Here is a 20,859-nt window from a genome sequence, read left to right on the forward strand (position 1 = left end):
AATTTCCGGGAAAGGGTCACGTGATAGGGGCGTGACGAATCAGGGAAGGACACGTCGTGACTGCTAAGAACCAATCAAGTAGTGAACGCGTGATCGTTTCCAAATGTATGCGTGATATCAAAAAGCTTTTGCAGTTCCAGACAAATTTTACGCCGTCCACATGACAAAGCAACCCCAGTTTTCAAACTTATCCGTTTTCGGTGCTTTGAAAAGTAGTGTGGACGCTCAGTGTAAACGTAGTAAAACACATGCGTTTTAAACACCCTGAGGTGATACTGTCACTGAAAATAGCAATAAAACGTCAAGAATTGTCTTTATTCTTGTTCTATAATTTCATAAATACAACAAACCATAGTTTTTGTATATATAATATAACTATATATAAAACTTTATAAGCTGTGATATCAAAAAGCTTTTGCGGCTCCAGACAAATTTTATTTGGTGGCAAATTTTATAGGGCAAAATGTCTCTTTGGATAGTGAAGGCTGCCGTCCCCTGGCATGGTCAAACGTTTCACTCAACACAGGAGTGGAGGAGGTGTGGCTGCCAATCCGAACTGCCTGGTGTCTGTTTGCAGAGTGGGGAACTCACTCAAGCCCAGGATGCTCAGTTTACCACTCAGTTTCATGGGGGAGATTATGTTGAAGGCTGAGCTGAACTCAACAAACAACATTCTGATGTAGGTGTTGTTATTTTCAAGATGAGTGGCGAGCAGTGGAGAGCAGTGGAGACAGCATCCGCTGTGGATCTGTTGGCTCTGTATGTAAACTGGTGAGGGTCCAGGCTGGCTGGTTTTGATGCGGAGGAACCGGTTTCTCAAAGCACTTCATCAGAATGGGGCTGAGTGTCATTTAGACTGGACACTGCAGACGTTTTAGGTACAGGAACAAAGAAGCAGGTGTGAACTCTCTCCTGTGACAGAGATATGATGAAAATATCAGTGATGACATCAGTTAGCTGGTTGGTACATGTTAGTACACGACCAGGGATGTTATCAGGCCCAGCAGCTTAATTCATATTCACTCTCATCAGGACTCATGTTTACAAAGTTTACTGAGGTAATAAATCAAGTGAAAAGTAGAGCCATTTTCTCATAGACTTCTACACAATCGGTCTTCTATAAGCAACCAGAGGAGTCGCCCCCTAATGGCCATCAGAAAGAATGCACGTTTAAAGGCACTTCTGCATTGGCTTCAATTGTCTTGGCTCACTGTATTTGATGGAAAGTAGGCAACTTCAGGATCATGGTGTACATATGTAAATACATTCTATATAGATTTAGACTCAAGTATAGCTCATAACAGTGGTTAAAGTCACTGCAGTTTCATTGTTATATATTTACTGAAATTTGCTTTGTCAACTGAATGAGATGAAAAGGAGATTACAGGTGATTTCAACAAACTCATGCACACGAGTTAGAACATGTGTTATAATTGTTTAAGTCTTGGATGAGATGACAGATGAGAATAAAAAAGATAATATGTGTAGGTGGTGAACTTATTTACAACATGTGTATGATGGTGCCATGTTAAAATGATACATCACAAGACAAGTAATATAATACATGAGAGTACAAGACATCAAACAAGCATGACATATTGTAGTAAGTACTCATTCAAATATTGCATCTTCTCCAGTGTGAAAAATGATCAGTGGATTTGAGTTCCACAGTTACTTGAGCTTGGAATGAGCAACAGTTTCAGCTCGCGTTCAAACCTTACTGCACATTGAAAACATTTCCCACAAATCTGTGTTCTTGGAGAAGTATTATTTTGAGAAAATAAGTCATATTACAAAAATAAAGTTATAAGGTAATAAGATTAAGTCATATTATTTAAAGCAAAATTCTACCTGTCCAATAGTCAGCTGAAATGGTAAAATCCTCTTCAGTCATCTGACGGACACAGAATCCTGTTTGGGACTCTGAATGAGACAAAGTTTCGAGAAGCAACTGCACACTGCTTTTCATGGGAGGTGGAAAACTGGAAAAAAAAAAAAAGAATAACCAAAAATAACTCTCGACCACCTCCGATAAAGTGCAGCTCACAGCTGCTTCCCTCAGCTTTTCAGAGGGAGGCATCCTGGACTAGAAGGACAGTCCCAAACAGAAGAAAGGTGTCTATAAGCGAGGGGGACAGAGAGAAAAGGTCAAAATAACGGCAGGCTATAGAAGCTTATTGGCTTAAAATATGGGATTGTCCCATATTGAAAAATCTGTCCCTTACTGAATCACTCCTCACTGAGCCTTCATGCACATCTAGTTGACGGAGCTTTGGCAAAGCTACAGCTTCTCACACGATAGCAAAAAAAAAGGAGGCAGGACTTGTAGTAGAGAACAATATCTGGTAACAGTTTGTGTACATTGACTACATGATGGACAACAGTGGCTCTATTATATCTTGTTGCTAGGTTTTTTACTGTTCCTTGTGTTCTTTACCAATGGTATTATCGCAGGACATCTTAAACAATTTCATAGTCTCTTTGATAACACAATGTGCATTTTCTATGCACACTGTTATCAAAGAGTTTCCCAAAATCAGCAACCACCCAAATACATTGTACACTTCCCAACAAGCTACATTAAAGGCATGTATCCTCAGTGACAATGAGCTGAGAGCAGTCCACTGAAGGTCTTCCATGAAGAAATGTGCGTCAGATGAGGCAGTGCTCACTCCATCCTGAGCACTTCTGAGACAGTAGATGTCTGTTTCACTCGAACATTTCCCTTCAGCGATGCTCCCCTCCTGCTGAACATCCTGGTTCTTCTCTGCTCAGCTCTATGAACTGCTGCTGAGTCTTCGACGCAGCAGAGAAGCAGGCTTGCTCTCTGTGTCCTCTGCGTCGCTTTCACATTGTCTCTGGAGGAAAGGATCAGTACAGATGCATTTACATCTAACACCTCAACATTTTGAGTCTCATATACATCTGTACTTCTGGAACTGGAAATATGGATTCTAGTAATTCCCCTACATTCATTCTGCAGCGGAGCACTGCCCTGAGTCCAAGAACAAAGAAGGTGTCTGAGGATCCTTCACATGTCTGTATGACACTAGAACAGTTAAGTGTTTTCTAAACTGCTAAATCAAGTGAAGTGAAGATAACGTTGTCGGTAACGGATACAAACAGGCTCGCTAACGTGCTGACGGACTCAGTGTTGTTGTGTTTTTATCTGAGCTGGACCAGAGGACATTCAGATAGAACAGAACCCTCATTGTTCTTTGGGAAGTTTGCTAGAAGTGATGTAATGTAGCCCCAATGTGTTTATGTGGAGGGAGCACTGTGCCGGACTCCCTTTAAAAAATAACCTCTTAAATGTTACATTGCTCGTCAGCAACCGATCATACGGTAACTTGTGCTTTCTGAATAATTTGACATGCAGTTAACACATATAAAATGCACTTTGATGTATTTGTTATGTATCTGGGCCAAATCAACTGATGACCTATGTTATTGTTTTATCCAAAACCTGACACACCAACTCTACTTCGGATGAAGTCAACTCTATGCAGCGTAGAATGTTTATTAACTTTCTTGTGAATACTGTGTTCTCTAAATCAGTCAGCAATAGGAGTTCCTTGGCCTGTATATTAAGGGTTTTTATTACTGTAGTAGAGTGCTACAGACCACTGTCAGTGGTTGAACAGCTACTTTCACAACATTTTGGCAGGTGGTCTAAATTGGGATTGGCTAAAACCTATATCTAAAGCTCTACGTAGCTCACTTACTTTTCCCCAAATTATCCTATTCTTAAATCCTCTTTAATAATTTGTCTTTAACAAATGACCTTCATGTTCTTTTGCAAACGACGCTAGTGATCATTTAGTTCTTATTTTAGATTAGTTCTTTTTTGAGACAAATCACTCCTGCTCACTGGGCTAAGAGGGTTGTCTGGGAACCGGAGGGTTAACGGTTCGATCCTTGGCTGGGACGTGTTCTGAGTCAAAGTGTCCTTGAGCAAGACACTGATCCCCTAGCGCCTGTCATGGTGCCCGTCTGTCACTGCTCCCTGATACAGGGATGGGTCAAATGCAGAGAAAATATTTACCAAAAACATAGTTTGTGTTCGGGTCTCAAATTTAGCAATGTAGGAGCGAGAGATGTACTGAGTTGCATGATGGTAGTTCTGTGTGTGTGTGTGTGTGTGTGTGTGTTTGTTATCTGTTGAGCGCTACCTTGGCCCTGGCCCTCAGCTTTGGAACAGCCTTCCCTTCAGTGTGCAATCGGCTGACTCTACTGCAGCATTTACATGCCTCCTTAAAACTCACTTTTATAAGATAGTAGTAAGATAGTAGTCAACAGCAGGGATGGCCAAACGTTTTGGATCGTGGACAACAATATTAGGAGTCAAACAAAAGTGAATGTGTAGCTTTCAACCAGTTACACTGCAAGAAAATCAGAAAACCCCAATGTGCCAAAGAAGATTCATTTTCTATCAAACTACACTGACTACTCAACACTTTAACAGTCTATAGCCCACATATTACTAAAAAGTATTTCTATATGTGCTGTCCTTAAATGTACTTTAAATTAATTCAATACTTCACAACTCTAATATGGCCACTTAAAATAGTATATGATGTTATGTGTAAATGTGTAAACAGGCAGATATTGCTAAATATTGGTTTAAACATGAAGTGTTTAAACTAGTATGTGCAATGTTTATACAGTAACATGTATTACAAATATGCTTTAGCCATATTCCAGTTTATTTAAAAAAAATGAATCGGATGCCATTTAAAAATGGGCAGCAGGCCACAGTTGGGCCTACACATAATGTTCTCTCTACATTTTATTCCATCACTTCATATTACCTCTTTATATTCATATTTTATGGTTTATTTGATTTTCTTTATTTTGTTAATAATAAATCTGGAAGGTACTTGGTACTTACATTAAAACAGTGCTATATAACATAAAATAATAATAATAATTTATAATATTTAGGGCTGGGCAAGTCAACGCATTATTATCGCGTTAACGCATTAATTAATTAACGGCTACAATTATTTTATTGCGCATTAATGCAATTTTATTATTAAGCGGACATTTTTAACACAAGAACCACAGCGAGCAGTGAACAGCTGTTTGTGTGGCGTCTCTTCCTGCTGAAGAAGTTGTTTTGTTTGGAATATGTATAATAAGCATATCATTTAGTTATCGCTACTGAGAATTTGACGAACATGCAGTTTTCAAGGTGTATATTTCAAATTGCATCTATTACACACATGAAAATAAAGTTGTGAACACCGGCTGAATATCTGAATATTATCAGAATCATTATAACTGTATTTTAACTGCTACTGTGTAAAGGGAATACTGCTGTTAAATAGAACCTGATTTGTTTAAAGTGTGCAAACCAAATGTTATTGCACATTTGTTCATCTAGCAGTACTTTTAAAATGAAAGTGGGCAATACACTACTTTTGAATTCATTATTGAATTTTGCACATAAGAAAATCATGCGATTAACCGCGATTACAAATTGTAATCATTGCCCAGCACTAATAATATTATTATTTTACCTTAAAATAAGTAATTATTTTCTTATTACCTTGTAACGTAAAATTGTTTTTTTGGTCTCTAAAATAAACAACCAGAGCAATCTCTTGCAATAATAGAAAAATAAATACGTATCAATATGTGACTTTAGTTAACTGAAATAAAGTGGTCTCACCTGCAGAGGATCTGGATCTGAACTGCCCTTCAGCAGTTTCAACCGGACCAGCCGGTTACACATCCACACCATGTTATAGGACATCTAGGGGGTAAAGAGACAATGTCTTACAGTGTTCAGGAAAGCTTGCCAGCCAACCAGAATACATGAACGTTAGTACTATGTCCGAGGATGGGGCAGAACTTTATTCTCATTTATTTCGGTCATTAAAACAGGTAGCTAGACCCAGTGTGGAACCCCTAACTAGCACACAGGACGACTAGCCTCAATGTCAACAGCTCACCAGTCAGAAAACGGCTATATCCCATTGTTGTGTCAGAGGATGTAACAATGAATGAAGGTATCCATCCTATTGTGTGTCTGTGCCTTTCTGTTGGTGTTAGCAGCAGGGAACACAAGTGAAAATATGAATTGACTGAAACGATGGAGGGTGCTTCTGTCTGGTCAATCTGACACTTCATCTATTCATTCTTTAAGGTATTTAGTTCCTTGTTGTAGACCCCTTCAGGCTTTGCCTGTACAGTAATAGCTCTGAGCATGTTTGGTTAGCCTTTTTTACAGAATTGATTGAGAAATAACGGGTCAGTTAACGGTTAATTGGTCAGTTAACGGATCAGTTCCGATGCCGAGCATTGCGGGTGCACAGATGAAAAGTGTCTTACCATTCTGTAAATGACTTTTGTTGCTGAATAAAAGATGAAAATAAGAAGGACCCCCAGTTGCCATCAAGTTTTTCACCAGTGGACCACTACAGTGTGTCTATAATTATCAATGAAAACATGCAGTGGATATTTGGGGTGAGGCAGCTATTTGTAATAAGATTTGGGTAACTGACCTGAGAACATATTACACTCACTTTTGTTCATGTGCTTCTCTGATTTTAACACAGATGTTTTTATCGACCTTCAATATTTTTTTCTTAGCCTTCTACTAATAATGGCAACACAATTACATCACAGTGCTGTTTACAGGTGAAAACACTGCTGGGCTCTCTTAAGTAAAAGCTTATTGTGTCTCAGGGTGTAGAGCGGGTCAGTGTGTCGATCCCCCAAATTATGTGACCATGACCTAAAGTCAATGTAACACTCAAGGACTGTATGAAATAATCTCTGTCACTGCTCACGAGGCTCAATAACTAAAATGGTACGCCGACCACGAAACACACCACCCCTAGTTTGAGTCTTAATGCATGTTGATCCTCATCTCCCTTTGATACAAATATACTATACTTACATGTTGGTTTGACATACATATCCACACTTACCTTCCATTTTCTTCTGGCGTTGAACTTCTTAAAGTTCTTCATATTGATTGAGGATCGGTTCCTATTGGCCACCTGTTTGCGTGTGATGGGCTGAAACAGACGAACATTTGCAGTCGTTCTAAGTAACACGCAGTAACATTTAGCAGCAAACAACCGAAGAAGGTTAGAAGACTTGTAGTAACCTTAATCCATGGATGAAGCAGACAATCCTCAGCTGTCATTCTTTCACTGAAATCAAAACAAAAGTCGTGACAACGAGAGCAGGAAGAACTGACAAGTCACAATCTTTTTGTTGTCTCATGTCTTAGAAGCCCATGTAGCCGCAGGACACCTAAATAACCCAATGACTCAGTCAATCAATCAATCTACACGTTTCAATATATACTGTAAACAACAGCAGTACATCATGCGTCCTTTTCCTATCACAGACCCAGTGAACACCACGACAAAGAGTCTAGCTAGACGACATACCTGGGGATTTTGACCAGGAGTTTCTGGATGAAGTCTTTGGCCATGGAGCTGGTCATGCTGAAATACTGTACAGGGAACGCGTAGTTCATGACGCTGATGTTCCTCAGAGTCTCCTCATCAGTCTCACCTTGGAATGGCGACAAACCGCTCAATCTGAGGACAGAGTGAGACATCTCAGGCCATCAATACAGATCAAGGTTTTTGTGCTTCCAGCTGGAAAAAAGCTGAAGGCTATAATACACACGATGATTATAAGATCTATAAACCATAAAAAGGTGGTTGAATTCACATCGTTTCAAATAGTGCGAGACAGCAGATGCTTTTGATCATTAAATGTGTGCATCAACATACAGTACATAATGTCTGCAAGCACTCACATGCCAACCAACGCCCAAACTCAACTTACAGTATGTAGGTAATAACTGCGATGCTCCTGGAGGAGAAAAAAAGCAAAAGACGCAGGCAGTCATGTGGTGTGCTTTCAACTTTTTCAACATGTCACTGTGTTGACACAGTGAGAGAGGCTCAGAACAGGCCCTATCAGAGAAATTTATACAGAGACAAAGCAGTGAAGAGACAAGCTTTGGATACCAAATGTTTGTGTGCTCAATCATGGATATGAACAGTTTCTGTTGGAGATCGAACAATACTCACCACATATCTGCTGCTGTGCTCAGAGGTTCACTGTTGATCACCTCAGGGGCTGAAAGAGAGGGACAGACAGACATATGAAAGAAGTCCTGCATGTACACAGAAAACTATATTTTGAGCCCTGGACTTGCCTCATACCTGCCGGTCTTAGTGCATGTTCGTGAATGATTTAATATGCAATAAAAAAATTCTCACAGATTGATATATAAAAACAAAAACAAACAAAGACACAAATGAAGGACTACTCATCCTCACCAATGTACTGCGGGGTGCCACTTGTGCTTTTGTACTCCTCCCCTTGATGAAAATGGTGGGCCAGGCCAAAGTCGATGAGTTTGATGTTGGGCTGCGCAGCCACTTTTTCGGACAGCATGATGTTCTCTGGCTGAATAAAGACACACATGTCGTTACGGTGGACTGTCCAATTTGAGTTCACATCTGTTTCCAAACATCCAGAGCAAGCAGAGAAGCAACAGTTTACTGGTACCTTGAGGTCAAAGTGGCCGATGTTCTTGCTGTGCATGAAGCCCAGTCCCTCCAGGATCTGTTTCATGAACTCAATGGCCTCACTCTCCAGCAGGTTCTCCTTCTCAGCAATGAAGTCAAACAACTCCCCTCCACTAACACTGAAATGTCAAACAGACATGTCTTAAGTGTTTCTCTTATTTTGTCTCTTATTTATTTTTTGAGGTCACCATACACTAATGAAAACGTAGTTAGAAGTATTATATTCCATTTCTGCCAATAAATCCCAGTAAAATGTACACACTGTTCCTTTAAGATTGGAAGCAAAGGGTTTACTGGCACAACATTTTTGTTGTGAGCGACACTTTTCCAAATGTCTGCTGTGACATACTGAAGCTGCCATGACACATGACACTTACATGCAAACATGCAGATGCACACTAGATGGGTTCTAGAGAACATACTTCAATAACAGGACTAAATCAAACACACACACACACACACACACACACACACACACACAGAGACAACTCACAGCTCCAGAACGAGCACCACCTCGGCTCGGCTCTCAAAAACGTCTTTGAGAGTCACAATGTTTGAATGTTGTACAGCCTGGAGGATCTCCACCTCCTTCTCCACAGAGCTCCTGTCCAGGCCCAGGCGGCTGCACGTGTTCTTCCGGATCTTCAGGAACTTGCCTGCCCAACAGGTCCCAGTAGCCCGCTCCCGAACCTGTCGAACCTGACCAAAGTGCCCACTGTAGGGGCAAGAACATACTAAGTAATTCACAGACAGTAAACACTGAGCTTGAGATACAGCAACATTGTGTTGTTCTGACAATCTAACTACAAAGCAAATAATCTGTCTGCCTGTCTTTCACATATCTCAATATGGTGGGTGTATTGCTTGAGACCCCATGGGGTGCTTTGTCAAATTTGGTGCAATTTGGACAGGGGACACGTTCAAAATGGTAAAAAAAAAAAAAATTACAATAACCAAATGAACAACGCTCTGTGTAGCAGCGGGGGTGGAGCTTCAGGGCTCTGCGGTCCAGCATGTTGTTTGCAGCATCAGACAGCAGCTCATAGACTGCAGCTCATAGACCGCAGTTCACTTTGGTTGCTGGATATAGCCTGATAACGCTTCACTTTATTAACAGTCACTTCCCTGGAGTAAACAAGCATGAGCAGATAACCTAAACTGGAACAGCAACTCTGTCATCGCAACTCAAATTGTGATTGTTTTTGCCAACTAATAACGTTAGTTAGAACTCTGTTAAGCCGAGCCAGGCGCCTGTGCTCCCACTGTGTGTGTCCCACTGGCTAGTTAATTGTTCTGGTTCCCCCCAGGTTAAAACTGTTCTGCTATGATTTCATTGTTTGCGCTGTTTGTCCTGTAAGCTCTGTTAGCTCCTCGCCGCTGGCCATGTTGAGAGCCATACAGAGGAAATCCCGACTGAATCAGAGATGTGCTTAAAGCTTATTCAATAGTATTAATAGTAAAACTATTATTAGGCCGGAGTCCTGCATTCTAATGTTTACTTCACGTACAGCACAACGTACTTAAATTTAGTTCACGTCTTTTCAGCGTGGAGCATTCAATTGTAATCTGATGCTGGATAGTTTCATGAATAATAATGCATCATATTTGAATATAATTTGTATAGCATAGAGTCAATTTGAATCAGAAACATTTCTCTATCAGGTAAATATATTATTACAATGTTTTCCTCTGAAGTAGAAGTTCACAGTACTTTGGGGACCTTTGGTGAATTATTTCAGGGTACAATGAGTCAGAATAGAAACATAATTTAATACCTTTATATCTAAACATAATAATAAATGTTAACGGCCATTTTATTTTGGGGCCCCAGGCCCAGGTTGTCTACCTTACCTAACGTAAAGTCAGCCCCTGGTTATTTTCCCTGAGTGTATTTGACTGGCGTTTCTGGCCGTGAGCAGCTGTGACTTGGGTTTTGTTAAAAGATTGTTGGGTTTTTCACCACCACCGCATTATTTGTTGTTTGGCACTTTACTCTAGCATCTTTTTTTAAAGTGTGTTCACAACGATATTGGTGACAAGTGAATCTTTTAAACATTTGAACTTTGTCTTAATGTTTAGACAGTGCAAGAAGACAATGACAAGTTGGTCCCTGGTGATTAACGCTTTCCTCTGGTAACAATAAGATATCCAGAACCATGTTTCATAATTTTCCATGTTTGATGAGCCATGCGTCATCAGAACTACACACACACAGCTGAGTGCATCGCCGCCACAGCCTAACAGCCTAACAGCTATCGCAACTACACACACAGATTTCCAGAATTCAGATTTGCTGCGACTGTGGCAACTGAGCGGGGCGTCCTTCAATCAGAGGATCGGCGGTTTGATCCCCGGCTCCGCTTGTTCATGTCGATGTGTCCTTGGGCAAGACACTTAACCCCAAATTGCTACCCCAGGTGGTCTCTTGCATAGTCACCCCTGCCATCAGTGTATGAAGGGGTGTGAATGGGTAAATGACATAAAGCGTTTTGATTGGTATGTATATATATATATATATATATATATATATATATATATATATATATATATATATATATATATATATATATATATATATATATATATATATATATATATATTAGTGCTGGGCAACTATTACAATTTGTAATCGCGATTAATCACAGTAATGCGCAAAGTTCAATAATGAATCAAAAATGGTGTATTGCTCACTTTTATTTTAAAAGTCCTGCTATATGAACAAAAGTGCAATAATATTTGGTTTGCAAACACTTTAAACAAATCAGGTTATTTTTAACAGCAGTATTCTATTACACAGTAGCAGTTATATTTCTTCACTATCTGTGCTCAGTGTGCTGACTTTATTTGAAACGTTCCACTGTTGTGCAACATGAATAAAATGTTCTGCGCACGTTTCAGCAAAATGTCAGTCTTCTGTTTTCATGACAGTCAGAGCATGTGAATGCAGCTCCCACTGTTCATCAATATAATGCACCAGAACTCCGAGGTGATGACGGTTACCCAGCGATCAACAGTAGCCTCCAGTGAGAGCAACAGCTGGTGCATGTTGTAACGCTGTTGCTTTTGTAGTCCTCTCCTTTTCATACAACTCATGTATTCTTCTTGTGATGGTCGTCTTGAGAGGCTCATACGTTCCATCATTCGTTGATCCTAAGAACGTTCCTCAGACCGACATCTTCCACAATACTAGTCATCCTGCAGTTTGTATCTATCCTCTTCTCTGTGGCATTTGTTAGCTTGTCTTGCTTTTGTTTATCTATACTTCTCCCACACGCTGCATCAACGTAGTCTGCCGAAGCCTCCCTCCACCGCTTGTTTGGGTGATTTGCTGGCATCAACGGTGTGTATTGCATTTTTTTTTTTTAAACTGCGTTAATGCTCAATAAAATAATTGTTGGCGTTAATTAATTAATGTGTTAACGCAATAATAATGCGTTAAGTTGCCCAGCACTAATATATATATATATATATATATATATATATATATATATATATATATATATATATATATATATATATATATATATATATATACCAAATCTGCATATAAAAAAAAAAATATTGCCTACGTCAGTAGAGACAAACAAACTACAAACTAAGGCTGTATCCACCTTTACTAGGACTCGATTTTTAAACAGTTTTCAAACAAAAACAATCTACTTCAACGTGGGCGTTCCAGTACTGTTTCCGAAATGATTTCCGTCCATACGAACACAGTTGAAAACGAATATCACATGACTTCACGGATCGACAACAATCCCGAACACCACAGGTATTAACTGTTGAAAAAGTAACCATGGGCAGTCAAATTTTAAATTTAAAAAGCAACACTGATATGCACCGGGACACATCAAGAATCATTGTGCATTTCTTTAGTTGATAGGTGAATCATAATTGAATCGAACCGTGAGGCCAGTGAAGATCAAAACTTAAAATGACTTCAGTAAAAGCTGGATGCTGAGTTTGGTTATCAATCCAACAGAATGTGTTCTTCACTAACTTCTATGTCAGTCTAAAATGTTTTAAGACATGGAACATGGAACTGTGTTGGCTTCATAAAGCTGTTAAAGTGATGGCTTTTCTCCTTTTTTGGGCGATTTTCTTTTTAAGTTTATTAACCATGCACACAGTTAAGATATTTGGTTTCTTTGAGATATGGGCACACTTAAATTAAATCTGAAAATCAGCACTTTACCTTCATAGACAATGTTTCATTTCCAACAGAAGAAACTCAACAACATCTGTAAAAGTCCAAATAGCTAATGCTGCATTGAGGTAAACGAGTTGATGTATCCATACCTTCCCAGAACTTCCCCGATCTCATAGAAGTCTTCGACATTTTCAGGCTTGAAGACCGCCATGTTGCTTTGCTTCACTCCTGTGTTAGTCCAACTTCAAGTGGTTCATGGTCCTCCAAACTTCACATACACCAAAGTTGGACCTGATGAGTAACAGTAACATGCCAGTAAGTGCAAATTAACACACACTATGTGGTCTTCTCCAAACAAATCAAAATTTAACAACAAAAACAAACACTTATGTCCTTAGAGATTCTTTTAAATCCTAAATGATTAGTTCACATTTTGTTTTCCTAATAATGGGTGTCCAAGTCCTTTTCTTTCTTCTTTTTTTTAAACGTGTTTGAAAGGACTTTAGTTTGAAATATACTGGTTTTTCACAAAATATAAAAAACAAAGTTCCATTAAAATACAGTTGATAAAGTGCAACTCTATTGGCTGTGTAAACTTTGATCAGTGATCATTGATTTTTACTGCATGAATTTTTCTTATGACTTGTCCTCTGATCATGTCAGGACATAATGACTGTACGCTAAATGGACTGTACTTGTATAGCGCCTTTCTAGTCTCCCGACCACTCAAAGCGCTTTAATACGACATGTCATCATTCATCCATTCACACCTTGATGACAGGGCTACCATGCAAGCTGCAACCTGCACATCAGGACTAGCTAACATTAATACTGTAGGCAAGTGTTTGTTTGTTGCCTTTAGGTTTTGTATGCTTATAGTTGGATCTATGGATCTAAGATAATGGATCTTTGTTGATTTATATTATTGATAGCTAATCAACAATATAAAATATTGTATTGTTAAAGATAAATGAAATGTTATATTTAAAGGAGCAGTTTCTGTGATTATTTTGTGCATATGTGTTGTGATAATAGCTTGTTGTTATAGTCAGTGCTCAAATTCATCCCGCCACAGGTCACTCTGAATGTACAATAGTACTTTGACTATTGACATTGTGAATCATTCTAATTATTCTTATAATTGTATTAATACCAATCATTATTTCTTTAATACTTGCTAATAACCACATCCGCTCCTTCCAGATACCAACACACACTAATGTGGACACAGCTATGTTCAAATGGTGCATTGTATCACATACATTGCAGTGAAAAGTGTAACCATGGTCGCTCTTTACCAAGACTACGTAAGGTATCAGTTTCATAAAAGCCTTTCTGTGGAATAGAAAGGTCCCTGGATGACATAATCAGCTTCTACAAAAGCCCACATCACATGTGGGTGTAGTGCTTCCTAATTTAAGCTTCTCCTTTTGGGCTGTGAACCTGAGGCTTTTTAACATTGGCTGCAATACCACAAGACAATAAATCAACCCCCTACTTTACAAAAGACGGAGACTCTTTCCTCCAACTCTGTCCTGCCCACTGCCCTATCATAGCTCTTTATCTCCTATTGTATACTTTTACATTCTTCACAATTCACAATTGTCCCGAAAAATGTTATATTCTAATTCTAGCCATCACCTAGTATATGCTAATAGGAGTTTTGACCTTGTATCTTTTCCCCAATTCCCCTCACTCTCTGATGACACGTGTCTTGGTTCTTTTATCACACCACTCACACCCATCAGTTTTGTGAAACTAACTTCCCTTAGTTCTTCTGACTTCCCTTTATGATACAGTATTAAAGAACCCAGCGTCAAGCTGTGCATTATAACCGACTAAAGTTCTTTGGCCGATTCCGATTTTTTTAAAGTTTGATTTTCTTGCTAAGGACTTGACACCAAGGCTCAAAAAACTATTTAAACCATCTCGAAGGCAGTATAAACTAGGCGTGTCACAATACTGATTCTAATGGAAAATCTATCAAAATGAGCTTTCAGTATCCTCCTACTTCCCTGACGTCTCTGCTGTGGCATTATTTTTGCCTTCTCCATGAGTTATGTAAACAACAAATGCATCATTGACCGTTTCGTTTTGGGGTCAGGCTGCAGAAGAGTTAGAGATGCAGGTGTACCTCTTTAAGCTAGTGCAGTGAAGTACCCTCCTGCCATCTAGTGGATCGTCTTTGTTCATAAACAGTTTGTTCCCGATTGACTGGTGAAATAAGTTATTGCTATTACATATTTAATAACATATATATTTGACCATAGAGTGTGGTATATTCCAAAAAATATTACGCTTGAAACCATGTAGCTTCTCTTTTTAAAAAAAGAATTTGAAAATGTAAATGACAGTCATGGCAAAAAAAAAAACAATCTGTTGATTTGAATGAATCGAGACTCCATCATTTAACAGTGGCATACCCGTCAGTGCTGCACAAAAATGTTTAAATCAAAAACCAAATCGTGACACCCCTGTAAACTAAAACTACACTAAAATGTATATGATGTGTGTGTGGGTGTCTGCTCGAAATCTGGGCATTGTGATTGAACCAACTAACTTCCACTGAGCATGTTGCATCTATCGCTCGGCAGTGTTGCTTACTTAACATCAGAAAGACGAGGTCTTATCTGATTGAATATGTCACTTAACTCCTTGTAAAGGCACTGGTTCCCTGTGTACTGAAGACTAGAAAAGCGCTATACAAGTACAAGTCCATTTACCATTTACATATTTCTCTTGTAGAGAAGAAGGGAAATGCTACAGAATGATGATATCAAACAAGAAGAGCCTGCATACTGAAAACCTCACATGTGATGCAATTCTGCCGGTGATGCTGTTCGTCATAAGGCAGAAGACATTGATGTATTTTAGAAATGTACGTTGAAGAAAGATTCATCTGATTCAACCACAACGCACTTTGCATCTTTGATTTTAAAAGTGCTGTATAAACAAAGTGTATTATTTGAATTATTATTATTATTATCATCAGGATAATAGACTGAGATGTATTATTGTTAAAGCAACAATCAGCCCTGAATTCATCGTGTTATAGTCTACTTCAGTTCTGAAAACATATGCAACAAAGAATTGTTTGCTGTAAAAGAACATCGTTTAGGTTTAGTGGAACATTTCTTGCTGATGTCTGTTGTAGCAGTGAGTAGTCCAAGAGGGTTCCGGGTTCTGAGTAAGACCAGCTGAGACTAGGATGATAGTAGGAAGACGCTGCTGAGATACATTGTCCAGTTAATCTGCCTGAATGCCAGTAAAGTTCCAAAAGTTGGCACAAAGTCTCATGAGTCTTATTATTATTATATATAAATGTATATTTAACATAGCACATCTTTTCACAGGGCACAGAAGTAGACTCATCATCTTACCACTAGAAGAGCTGTGCCTGCTGGATCTACTCCTGTACGATCATGTTGAAAATGATTACACGTCTGTGATCAGTTCAAATGTAGACACGTTTAGTCAGATGATTCCCAGTATTGCCTTTGCATTCACAAATGTCCACATCAGTTGACATGAGAATGGCTAATCAGGGTCCTCTGTGATCTTTATAAAGCTATGTTTTTATTTTGTATAACAAAAATAGGTCAAAAAGAGAGGGATGAATAAGGAAAGAGAATAAGAGTGGTCAAGATAAAATACGGTTTATGGAATGATGTGTTTTTTTTGTTAACTTACTTCTCATACAATACCCATTTAATACAACATATCTCTGTGAAATAGGCCTTATAGCTTTCCTAATAAAATGTGCATTAGACTTCATTATCTGGTCTGCACCGGCCAGTCGCCTACATTAGTAATCTCTACCTGTGGGACTAGTTTATGTAATCCTGCAGTGTTTACTGAGTGCAATAGCCACTTTATAATCTCACAAGTGCGACAGTTCAAATTGAAAGCTGCTGCGTGGATTTCAGAGTGTGTACGTACGGAAACATGCACCGGGAACACAGTTTTCTCTCTGCCATCGACACAGACATGGGAGTAGTCTTTGAATCAGAACGTAGGTTACGTACCCAGTGTGACTGCTCGGCTTCTAGGTCGTCTATCCCATCGATCAGACCAGGCTCTGCTCCCGAGAGGCGTCGATGTCCTCGATGTCCGTGCGGCGCTGTGCTCTCGGCCCTGCAGCGCACTCGCGGTTGAGGAATGCGGATGTCCTGCAAATACGAGCTTAGCGACCTGAGGCGTCCGCGGCACCTCCTACCGGTTAGACGTTCAACCACCTGCCTTTAATTTTAGTCTTCATGTTGACAAAGACGAGACGAACTGAGATGTTCTTATGTACAGTCTGTGGATACATTGCTCCCAGAGCTGCTACGTTATAAAAGCACTGCAGACAGCCTTCAAAATAAAAGCGGAGAACGTTTTAATTAGAAACACAGTCAACAAAAACCTGACGTTGCATTGGTACAGTTATACAGGAAAAGCTCCAAAAATAAAGGTGCTATTGATACCATTGATACGATTCAGCTACATTCAGTGTGCATATGTATTTACAGTACAGCTTACAGCAGTATGTAATAGGACAACCTGGCATCTTTTCCGTATTGTTTTACACTTTAAGATCATTTATAGAAGAACAGCATCTTGGGATGCCAGATGTTTGAAATAAGTGAGGGAACTGGTCTGATAGTTAACAGGTGTAACAGGTGTCTGGTTCCACACCGGAATCACCACACATCCATCAGCCAAGATACATTTTGGTTGTGTTTGCCTAAAAACATAAATAGGACGTTTTCATTGACTGTATCTTGACCCAGTTCTCAGTCACCCTGAACAAATTATGAATATCAGATTATGTAAATTGCCACTGATTACAAACACAGAAATACATGAATTGTTCAACCTTTTATCTAACCAAGTTGAATGACTGTTGTCTAATGAGTGTCAACTGAACAACTGCAGCTAACTTGAACTACCACAGCTAGCCTGGAGAGAAAATTGATTATGACACTCCTCTGTGACCGAATCAGACACCTATTAATTCATGCATTTCCATAGATGTTCATTTGTGTGGATTTAAAGGTCCAGTGACTCCGCCATGTTGCACTGCCATGTTTCTACAGTAACCCAGAAAGGACAAACCACAAACTGTCTCTAGAGAGAGAGTGTGTCTTTATTGCAGCCACCGTAGGTTCTTACACACTTGAAAGGGGAGGGGTGCCATTTTTTAGACTTGCCTCCCCTCACCAACCTCTTTATTTCCTCACTGTCCCATGGAATTGTCCCTTCTGCCTTCAAAAATGCTTCTGTCACCCCAATCCTCAAAAAACCTTGTCTTGATCCATCCTGCCTCAACCACCACTGGCTAATCTCCAGCCTTCCCTTCCTCTTACAAAACATTGTCTCCAAACCCACCTGCACTCCAATACCCTATTTGTAGCCATACAGTCTGTTTTTTGCCCATTCCACAACACAGAAACTGCACATCTGAACGTTTTTAATGACCTCCTCATCTCTGCTGGCACCGGAGCCCTTAACATTTGCATTCTTCTTGACCTGAATGCAGCTTTCGATATCGTTAACCACAACATCCTGTTCTCCAGGCTTGAAGGCACTGCACTTAGCTGGCTCCAGTCCCACCTAACCAATGGATCACACTACAAGCAAAACCATCCCCCACCCCTCTCAAACATTGACTGCTGCCTTTCTGCAATAAAAGCCTGGATGCAACAAAAAAAATGTCAAACTCAACAGCCACAAAACAGAATCTTTCCTCATCGCCTGCAAGTCCACCCTCAGCAAAATCAACAACCCCAACATTGATACCAATGTCTTCCTTTCCTCCCATGCACGCAACCTTGATGTGATCTTTGATCCCATTCTTTCCTTCGACCACCATACCTTCGCCATATATCTAACATCCGGGCCTCTCCCACACAACCTGCTACTGACACGTATCCGCCAGACTTCTAACCCACACCAAATGTGACACCACATCGCTCCAGTCCCAAAAGACCTCCACTGCCCCCTGTCTCCCACTGGACCAACTACAAAATCCCAGTTTTTATTCATAAAGCCCTTCCCCAGCTGCCTCCATACCTTGCAGACATCCTCTACCCTTGCTAAACCCTCTCTGTCTCTCAAATACTGAGTCTCTCCCAATTTTCCAATTTCACCTCAGGGCTTAAACCATTACAATTTGACAATTTACAAATAAGATGCACAGTTAACCAAGTGCCAGTTGAATCTCTGTACATAACCGGTAACTTACTTTACTTCCTCATGCAGATCTGAAACATCCACTTTTTCCTCTTCCTCTCCGACACGAACAGGATCCTACACAGACATGATAATTGGGAACGAATACTACTGCATTTATCATCTTGTTCATGCTGACATGCAAATGTTTGGCTATTGTTGGATGACAGTTACTAATGGATGCGTTGAACCGTCTTTCTGGTCTTGGGCTGACACCGTGTTAACAAAGATGGCACGTTCCCGGTGTTCAGTTTGTCAAAGGTGAGACACATCTTTGCATTCCTTGGAGCTTAGATTTGGAACCTGAGTGTTGACGCTTCATTTAAAGTACGTACTTTAATGAAGAGGTTATTCATCAGAATATACTAGTGTGATGCAAGCTAACTCACACGCAAATTTAGATTAGCTAATGTTAGTGCCAGACTAGCTTCACCCAGCTCAGCTCACTCCATGTAGCGTAAGGCTACTGGAATTCCTCCCACTGCAACCTCGTTTTCCTGCAGAACGTTTTTTAAATGGCGACCAGTCTGATCTAGGGATGTCAATTCATGAAATTTTGATATCAGTATCATTGTCAGAGAAAATATCACTGTTTTACAGTTTTCAGGATTATTAACCAGAATATTTGTAATAGGCCTAAAGCTAATAAACTAAAATACTGTATGTATTATCATTGTGACAACGTGGATGAGAACACACCGTTTGTCCACTATCCCTTGGTTGTTTGTGTTTTATTAAATTATGGTTCATATCATACAAACATTGGTTAAAGTAAAACACAGACAGCTATTGTTAAATTAGTTCATCTTTATTGATTCAGTTCTGCATTTCATTAGTTGATCATTAGCTTTCTTTGTTACTTACCATGCCCACCATGTGGTCCAGAGGCTACAGAAGGAGGGACCCAATCATTTCCTGTATTTATACTGGATGACGTCAGCAGTGATGTCATGGGGTCAGACCAGACCATGTATTTTGGTTAGTTGTGAACTGTTGTGCATTTTTGAGAGTCGATAGCTTTTGTCCCTTAATCATTTGAGGAAGTAATCGGTGTCACCTGCACTGATGTGAACTAACTCATTCTCGGTTCTGCTTCCTACCACTTTCCACTCCGGTCAGACTTCACCACAATCATCCTCAACTATTTACTTTTACTTTATTAGTCATCAACAGTGGTTATTTGCCAAAAAACACACAGTTCAAATGATTAGGAAATAAAAGATCTTCTTTAATTAATTAATAGTTTTAATGATGCTTACGTATATAAACTGCTTAGAGCTAGTGTTAGGAAGTTAAACTGATCATAATTCATCTCTAATATCTATTTTATATCATTGTGAGAACATCTCCTTCAAACAACTGAATTTATTTAAGTTTTTCACCAAAACTACATTTTACAAGATTACATTTGAACACATCATAATAACGTTATAGTTTAATTTAGTCCAAAACTCATTTTTAGTGAGTGGAGCTTGAACGCAACATAATCTAGTTCAATGGAACCTCCATACCAGAGCCATACAGCTCTGCTCTTCAACATCTGTTAGCTGCAAACGTTACTAGTTCTCCACCTGCAGATTTAAACATTTGTTGTTCACAATGTAACGGCATTATAAGACTAGCAACTAGAAAGCCAATCTCCAGATCACATAATTTTACTTATTCAAGGCCGATAACGACGAGCAGTAAAACTCTTTTTTCACTCTATGATGGTTAAACTGTTAATCCGCGGTTCACACGACTCCCTGGTCATTTTCTATCCAAAATGCTCTCTCACTACTGATTCAAGGCTCTTTATGGCAGACATAAGGCTGGAGAGTTGGTTCCCTCTGAAACGTTTACAGCTCCTCTTGTCAATGCTTCAGGTGAGTGGCACAACTCAAACAAACAGCACACGCGTGTGACGTGACTCACGCTAAATAACTTACC

General features: G+C 39.6%; 1 protein-coding gene across 2 annotated transcripts; it reads right to left on the reverse strand.

Annotated features, from left to right (window-relative positions):
- Positions 1-301: 301 nt before the first annotated feature.
- si:dkey-240h12.4 (death-associated protein kinase 2) lies at positions 302-17,035 on the reverse strand. 2 transcript variants are annotated; one of them, XR_011102192.1, is made up of 13 exons: positions 16,743-17,035; positions 12,867-13,008; positions 9,061-9,282; positions 8,548-8,686; positions 8,316-8,445; positions 8,064-8,112; positions 7,816-7,842; positions 7,410-7,562; positions 7,121-7,166; positions 6,939-7,028; positions 5,675-5,758; positions 1,852-2,858; positions 302-912 (listed from the first exon to the last, which is right to left on the reverse strand). XR_011102192.1 is itself a non-coding variant. In XM_068704399.1 (12 exons), exons 2-12 carry the CDS (start codon positions 12,926-12,928, stop codon positions 2,778-2,780), a joined length of 1,083 nt encoding a protein of 360 aa, XP_068560500.1. In that variant the 5' UTR covers positions 12,929-13,008; positions 16,743-17,035; the 3' UTR covers positions 1,308-2,777. The 2 variants fall into 2 exon arrangements, 1 of the variants encoding a protein (XP_068560500.1); XM_068704399.1 differs by lacking the exon at positions 302-912 and having other exon boundaries at positions 1,308-2,858.
- Between the last annotated feature and the right edge of the window lie 3,824 nt (positions 17,036-20,859).

Source organism: Cebidichthys violaceus, unplaced genomic scaffold (genome assembly GCF_023349555.1).
Source record: "Cebidichthys violaceus isolate CVI_PGR_0920_01 unplaced genomic scaffold, fCebVio1.0.p SCAF_91, whole genome shotgun sequence".
Classification (NCBI taxonomy): domain Eukaryota; kingdom Metazoa; phylum Chordata; class Actinopteri; order Perciformes; family Stichaeidae; genus Cebidichthys; species Cebidichthys violaceus.